The sequence below is a fragment of the Oncorhynchus gorbuscha genome, linkage group LG19 (genome assembly GCF_021184085.1).
Source record: "Oncorhynchus gorbuscha isolate QuinsamMale2020 ecotype Even-year linkage group LG19, OgorEven_v1.0, whole genome shotgun sequence".
Taxonomy (NCBI): domain Eukaryota; kingdom Metazoa; phylum Chordata; class Actinopteri; order Salmoniformes; family Salmonidae; genus Oncorhynchus; species Oncorhynchus gorbuscha.
In genome coordinates this window covers 705831-714085 of record NC_060191.1, presented here as the reverse complement: position 1 = coordinate 714085, position 8255 = coordinate 705831, and the positions used below count along the sequence as shown (strand labels likewise).

Here is an 8255-nt window from a genome sequence, read left to right as displayed (position 1 = left end):
GTCTGAGCTGGGCTTGCTACAGTAGGCTGGCCAGACAGCTGGGTGGCTTTGGAGAGTGACCAGGGAGCAGCACTGTCAGAAGCACTGCCAGCATTACAACAACCCTCCTCACGAACCACAAACTGGGGCCATTATACATAAGCTGTTTGGATTGTGGTAGAAACGGTCAGGGGTGAAATTTGGTGTGTGTGTGTGTGTGTGTGTGTGTGTGTGTGTGTGTGCGTGCGTGCGTGCGTGCGTGCGTGCGTGTGTGTGTGTGTGTCTGTGGTAAAAGGTACAGCCAAGACAGTACCGCTGTGCTTGTTAAAACATGGCTTTTCTAGTGTTTTGGATAGACTGACCCAGAGCAGCTCAGTGACATTCCTCAGCCTTCCTGACTGTATCTGCTGTTGGTAACATCACTAGAATAGAGCACCACAGGAAAACCTGCCCTTAACACCAAAAACACACACATTCTCAGATGGCGACCTCTTCGATGGTACTTTCTGGTAACCCAGGCAGAACACATGTATGAAGACAGAGGTAAATATCCTAACTCTCAGATCAGATCAGTACAGACACAACTGGTCCATTTGAGCCCATGACTGGACAACTTCCTTTCAGAGTTGTTCTTTAATAAACCCCTGTCAAACTCAATTCAAACACTACTATTCTGATCTAACACCATCACAGCAACAACAGTCCAATCAGTCAGTCCTCCTACCTTTACTGATGAAGGGCCAGCAGGTACACTCCACTGTAGAGTTCCGTAGTGACAACATTAGTGCTATAGCAACAGCACACGAGGTTACCCAGTAGAATATGTCCACTAGGTTACACAGTAGAGTCTGTCCACGAGGTTACACAGTAGAGTATGTCCACGAGGTTACACAGTAGAGTATGTCCACTAAGTTACCCAGTAGAGTATGTCCAAGAGGTTACACAGTAGAGTATGTCCACGAGGTTACCCAGTAGAGTATGTCCAGAAGGTTACACAGTAGAATATGTCCACTAGGTTACACAGTAGAGAATCGACAGGTCCATGGGATTTCTTCTTGGTTTCTTCCAGGCACAAACACACTTCTTCTTACCCACACATTCCTCTCTCTCTCTCTCTCTCTCTCTCTCTCTCTCTCTCTCTCTCTCTCTCTCTCTCTCTCTCTCTCTCTCTCTCTCTCTCTCTCTCTCTCTCTCTCTCTCTCTCTCTCTCTCTCTCTCTCTCTCTCTCTCTCTCTCTCTCTCTCTCTCTCTCTCTCTCTCTCTCTCTCTCTCTCTCTCTCTCTCTCTCTCTCTCTCTCCCTCTCTCTCTCTCTCTCTCCCATACACACACATACAAAGTGAACAACACATTCACGTCTTTCCTGTCCAGTCACGTCACATCCTGGTTATCACAATGCGTCCTGTCCGCTCAGGAGCCACAGTGAGTCATCACTCCTGTCTCCTCACACGGCACAGAGCTCTTCCTGGCTGAGAAGTGGAGAAGCCTGTGCTGTGATCAACATGTCACTGCTGTTTCATGGTAGAGCTCTTCCTGGACTGAACTGAGGGGGGCGAGGCCAGAGTCCTCTCTGCAACACAACATAGCTCCTCTCTCTTCCTGAGCTGAGGGGAAGGCGAGGCAAGCCCAGAAGCCTGTCTATATTCACAACAGAGTCCTCCAGCTCCACAACACAACACAGTCCTGTGAATAATGTGAATGCTGTGAACACAGTCAGGCTGCGAGCCTAACTCCACCGTGGCTGCTGTTACCCAGGCAAGACAGAATGGAGTTCAGTTCCACAGGAAGAGAGAGGCAGGCTGTGATTGGCTTGGTGACAGACGGAGTTGAGTAAACAAGGCGTGCTTAGTGGGAGCCCTGCCAACATGGTGGATTGGATGACAGGAGGGCCGGCCTGGGAGGAGTCAACATGGTTGATAGGAGGATAGGAGGGCCGGCCTGGGAGGAGTCAACATGGTTGATAGGAGGATAGGAGGGCCGGCCTAGGAGGAGTCAAAATGGTTGATAGGAGGATAGGAGGGCCGGCCTGGGAGGAGTCAACATGGTTGATAGGAGGATAGGAGGGCCAGCCTGGGAGGACAACAACATGGTTGATAGGAGGACAGTAGGGCCGGCCTGGGAGGACAACAACATGGTCGATAGGAGGACTGTAGGGCCGGCCTGGGAGGACAACAACATGGTTGATAGGAGGACAGTAGGGCCGGCCTGGGAGGACAACAACATGGTTGATAGGAGGATAGGAGGGCCGGCCTGGGAGGAGTCAACATGGTTGGTAGGAGGATAGGAGGGCTGGCCTAGGAGGAGTCAACATGGTTGATAGGAGGACAGGACGGCCGGCCTGGGAGGAGTCAACATGGTTGATAGGAGGATAGGAGGGCCGGCCTTGGAGGAGTCAACATGGTTGATAGGAGGATAGGAGGGCCGGCCTGGGAGGAGTCAACAACATGGTTGATAGGAGGATAGGAGGGCCGGCCTGGGAGGAGTCAACATGGTTGATAGGAGGATAGGAGGTCCGGCCTGGGAGGAGTCAACATGGTTGATAGGAGGATAGGAGGGCCGGCCTGGGAGGAGTCAACATGGTTGATAGGAGGATAGGAGGGCCTGGGAGGAGTCAACATGGTTGATAGGAGGACAGTAGGGCCGGCCTGGGAGGAGTCAACATGGTTGATAGGAGGACAGTAGGGCCGGCCTGGGAGGACAACAACATGGTTGATAGGAGCATAGGAGGACCGGCCTGGGAGGAGTCAACATGGTTGATAGGAGGACAGTAGGGCCGGCCTGGGAGGACAACAACATGGTTGATAGGAGGATAGGAGGGCCGGCCTGGGAGGACAACAACATGGTTGATAGGGGGATAGTAGGGCAACAACACACAAACCTTTTGTGAATGTGAGGAAAGATTGTCAGTTATACTGACAAGATAGTCAAGCGACCGCTCTAACAATGGAATTTTTATTTATGAATATATATATATATAAAGATATTTTTTTCTTCTAACAATGGAAATACATGTCCTCAAAGACAGATCAAAGACCAGATCAGGTAGAACCATTTAGATGGAAGATACACATGTGAACAATAGGGCATAGAGATCGATAGAGGACTCATCTTTGTATCTGTGCCATTAAAATGTCTGTGACAGCCTCAATGGTGCTGCCCATACTATCTCCATTTTAAAGTAGTACATTTTCTTATTTTTCATTGGCTGATTTCTCCCAACTCATAGGAATCCCCACCCAGTTGACTACTTTAAAATGGTGGAAGCCCTCAACGACAACGCTAAAACGGGTTATATCCATGATGACTCCTCTATCCATCTCTATGACAACAGGCACAACTCTTATGTAAAGTAATTTTTTTCAAAGATGACAAAAAGCCACGTGAGTCCACATATCAGTGCATTCATTCGTATCAACCTAACCATTACAAAATGTAGTAGTCAGTCTGTCAGTAGTCAGCCAGTCAGTAGTCAGCCAGTCAGTTAGTCAGTCAGTCAGTCAGTAGTCAGCCAGTCAGTAGTCAGCCAGTAGTCTGTCAGTCATCAGTCAGTCGTCAGCCAGTCAGTAGTCAGTCAGTCAGCCAGTAGTCAGTCAGTCAGTTGTCCATCAGTAGTCAGTCAGTCAGTCCTCAGCCAGTCAGTCAGTAGTAAGCCAGTCAGTAGTCAGTCAGTCAGTAGTCTGTCAGTCATCAGTCAGTAGTCAGCCAGTCAGTAGTCAGTCAGTCAGCCAGTAGTCAGTCAGTCAGTTGTCTGTCAGTAGTCAGTCAGTCAGTCCTCAGCCAGTCAGTCAGTAGTCAGTCAGTAGTCAGCCAGTCAGTAGTCAGTCAGTCAGTAGTCAGTCAGTCAGTCAGTAGTCAATCAGTAGTCAATCAGTTAGTAGTCAGTCAGTAGTCCGCCAGTCAGTCAGTCGTCAGCCAGTCAGCCAGTAGTCAGTCAGTCGTCCGTCAGTAGTCAGTCAGTCAGTTGTCCGTCAGTAGTCAGTCAGTCAGTCCTCAGCCAGTCAGTCAGTAGTCAGCCAGTCAGTAGTCAGTCAGTCAGTAGTCAGTCAGTCAGTCAGTTGTCTGTCAGTAGTCAGTCAGTCCTCAGCCAGTCAGTCAGTAGTCAGCCAGTCAGTAGTCAGTCAGTCAGTCAGTAGTCAGTCAGTTAGTAGTTTGTCAGTAGTCAGCCAGTCAGTCAGTAGTCAGTCAGTTAGTAGTCAGTCAGTAGTCCGCCAGTCAGTCAGTAGTCAGCCAGTCAGTCAGTAGTCAGTCAGTAGTCAGTCAGTAGTCAGTCAGTCAGTAAGTCAGTAGTCAGCCAGGCAGCAGAGCAGGCACAAGGACAGTGATGAGGGGGAAGTATAGCCTAGCCTATCTGCTGACTCTGCTAGTTTACGGATTGACCTACAGTCACCTCTAACTGAGATACTCTCTCCCGCACGCACGCACACACGCACACAACCAAGAATCCTTTCATAGAAGACAAAGTTATACCTGCTGGGAAACGTTTATGAGATCAGCCGACTTGACAAAATGCCTCATCATACTGACAAAGCTCCTTGAGTGAACCTACTGTATGGAAGAATGACAAATGACTTCATGTTAAACATCTTTAAGGTATAACACTCTTAAATAGACCTACTAAATAAACCTTTTGTCAACATTATCAGGAACTTTCTAGCATGTATGTCTACTGCTTGCCTCAGCCAATTCCCCTACTATAGTTTCTGAAAGACCTGTTACCAGGTTAGGCTAATCATTATAGGACACAGACGGACACACACATCCCTTGTAGTGACTGAGAGGCTGGAGGGCCAGTAGACTAGGAGATGAGAGAGATGGTTAACAGGGGTGATACAGGAGAGGACAGAGATGTAATGTTGTCCCCACAGACTCCCCAAATAACACTCTGATTGTAAGACTGACATATATGTCTCAATTACTGTACATGAACTTGATACAACTCACTCTGGGTTACCCCATGAATAATATCAGCCTGATAATAACAGGCTGCTAATAGGATAATAGGATAATAAGAGTCTAGTTGTTATCCCTCAGGGTTAAACATGACAACGTTGTTTCCTCGTTATTTCAACATCAATCAAAATACTTGTTTATTCGATGTTGACATCAGGTCATTGCCGTGGGATGTTTAGTTATCAAATGAATTCTTAATTTCCTTGTAGTATGGACAAAGCTTGGTATATAAGCTTAGATAATATAATCAATAGAGTAGCCCACTGTCTGTCTAGCTCGTGGGAGTATTGACCTCATTACTCTAGTTGTACTGTAGTCTCATCCTAATCAATAGAGTAGCCCACTGTCTGTCTAGCTCGTGGGAGTATTGACCTCATTACTCTGGTTGTACTGTAGTCTCATCCTAATCAATAGAGTAGCCCACTGTCTGTCTAGCTCGTGGGAGTATTGACCTCATTACTCTGGTTGTACTGTAGTCTCATCCTAATCAATAGAGTAGCCCACTGTCTGTCTAGCTCGTGGGAGTATTGACCTCAATTACTCTGGTTGTACTGTAGTCTCATCCTAATCAATAGAGTAGCCCACTGTCTGTCTAGCTCGTGGGAGTATTGACCTCATTACTCTGGTTGTACTGTAGTCTCATCCTAATCAATAGAGTCTCATCCTAATCAATAGAGCCCACTGTCTGTCTAGCTCGTGGGAGTATTGACCTCATTACTCTAGTTGTACTGTAGTCTCATCCTAAAGAGATTGTGTAACAGTGTCTCGTGGCTCAGAGGGATTGACTGTGGGACTGCAGTCTTCTCTCTAGGTTAGTTATTGACAGTAGTCTGAGCCCACATTGGCCAGAGCAACGCTGCTATAACAACACGTGTCAATTCCAATGAAAGTCAAACAGCACTTCATCAGCACTACTGAGCAACCATACATTTCCGTTCCACTGTTTCGCTGCGGTGAAGAAAAACATGGCCTTTTCCCAACTCACAGAGGGCCCATTCAGCAGCTAGGCCAGGCTATCTCCAGTGAGGGCCCATTCAGCAGCCAGGCCAGGCTATCTCCAGGGAGGGCCCATTCAGCAGCCAGGCCAGGCTATCTCCAGGGAGGGCCCATTCAGCAGCTAGGCCAGGCTATCTCAAGGGAGGGCCCATTCAGCAGCTAGGCCAGGCTATCTCAAGGGAGGGCCCATTCAGCAGCCAGGCCAGGCTATCTCCAGGGAGGGCCCATTCAGCAGCCAGGCCAGGCTATCTCCAGGGAGGGCCCATTCAGCAGCCAGGCCAGGCTATCTCCAGGGAGGGCCCATTCAGCAGCTAGGCCAGGCTATCTCAAGGGAGGGCCCATTCAGCAGCTAGGCCAGGCTATCTCCAGGGAGGGCCCATTCAGCAGCTAGGCCAGGCTATCTCCAGGGAGGGCCCATTCAGCAGCTAGGCCAGGCTATCTCCAGGGAGGGCCCATTCAGCAGCCAGGCCAGGCTATCTCCAGGAGGGCCCATTCAGCAGCCAGGCCAGGCTATCTCCAGGGAGGGCCCATTCAGCAGCTAGGCCAGGCTATCTCCAGGGAGGGCCCATTCAGCAGCTAGGCCAGGCTATCTCAAGGGAGGGCCCATTCAGCAGCTAGGCCAGGCTATCTCCAGGGAGGGCCCATTCAGCAGCTAGGCCAGGCTATCTCCAGGGAGGGCCCATTCAGCAGCTAGGCCAGGCTATCTCAAGGGAGGGCCCATTCAGCAGCTAGGCCAGGCTATCTCAAGGGAGGGCCCATTCAGCAGCTAGGCCAGGCTATCTCCAGGGAGGGCCCATTCAGCAGCTAGGCCAGGCTATCTCCAGGGAGGGCCCATTCAGCAGCTAGGCCAGGCTATCTCAAGGGAGGGCCCATTCAGCAGCTAGGCCAGGCTATCTCAAGGGAGGGCCCATTCAGCAGCTAGGCCAGGCTATCTCAAGGGAGGGCCCATTCAGCAGCTAGGCCAGGCTATCTCCAGGGAGGGCCCATTCAGCAGCTAGGCCAGGCTATCTCCAGGGAGGGCCCATTCAGCAGCTAGGCCAGGCTATCTCAAGGGAGGGCCCATTCAGCAGCTAGGCCAGGCTATCTCAAGGGAGGGCCCATTCAGCAGCTAGGCCAGGCTATCTCCAGGGAGGGCCCATTCAGCAGCTAGGCCAGGCTATCTCCAGGGAGGGCCCATTCAGCAGCTAGGCCAGGCTATCTCCAGGGAAGGCCCATCCATTAGGCCAGGCGATGTAACGCAACTTTCTGTGAATGTGAACAATAATGAAAACAAAAGTCAAATACTAAAGTATGCAAAAGAAATAGGAACTAGATTTGGAGGCATGTGAGTACATTTTCTACTGAGAGGAAGTGTTCAATTCAAACAAGCATGGTGCAAAGCAGAGGGACAACCTGCAACTGGACAGCTGCACAGTTATCTTAAGGTACACACACACACACACACACACACACACACACACACACACACACACACACACACACACACACACACACACACACACACACACACACACACACACACACACACACACACACACACACACACACACACACACACACACACACACACACACGTCAATATTTCTAAGAAGGTAATGAATGCATGGTCTCAAAACCTTGGTTAGAGAACATAGACATGTATAACAGGACTGTTAATTCTAGTCCTGAAGAGAAAGGACCTCACCCAACTGCTTGCTGTGCAGCCGATGGATTCATTTCATTGGTCTACTCTCACTAGGGGGAATCAGGTCTGGTATCCACTCCTGCCTGAACATATAGACTATTTGATTTATTCCTTATTTTACCAGGTAAGTTGACTGAGAACACATTTTCAAACACAGCAACAACCTGGGGAATAATTACAGGGATGAATGAGCCAATTGGAAGCTGGGGATGATTAGGTGGCCATGATGGTATGAGGGCCAGATGGGGAATTTAGCAAAGACACCAAGGTTAAGACACATACTCATACAATAAGTGCCATGGGATCTTTAGTGACCACAGAGAGTCAGGACTAGGGTTGCACATTTTGGGGAATATTCAGAGGTGGAAACTTTCCATGGGAATTAATGGGACTATATGGGAATTAATGGGGATGAACGGAAATATATGCAAATTAATATGAATTCCATTTAAATGTAAATGTTTTTTGCATTGGATATATTTACCATATCATATGGAGACAGAAACATAAACCTTTTACCTCATCATAAGTACACATACTGTAATTGTAAATGATTAAATCCTTCCAATAGAAATTTAAAAAACAATTTAGTTACGAATTGAACTTTAATTAAATGAGTTGACTCTTCACATGGGATGATTTCACTGA

The 8255-nt window shown here is 48.8% G+C and overlaps 1 protein-coding gene across 10 annotated transcripts in view; it reads right to left on the bottom strand.

The window, feature by feature from the left end:
• Positions 1–8255, bottom strand: part of LOC124005058 (focal adhesion kinase 1-like) — a 162965-nt gene that overhangs the window by 120176 nt on the left and 34534 nt on the right. Inside the window, exon 1 of one of the 10 annotated variants that reach the window (XM_046313939.1) lies at positions 704–1018. The exons of the other annotated variants lie outside the window; for them this stretch is intronic. Coding sequence (XP_046169895.1) covers positions 704–761 — 58 coding nt within the window. The 5' untranslated portion in view covers positions 762–1018. Of the gene's footprint in view, positions 1–703; positions 1019–8255 lie in introns of those variants that run through there. 10 annotated transcript variants of the gene reach the window in all.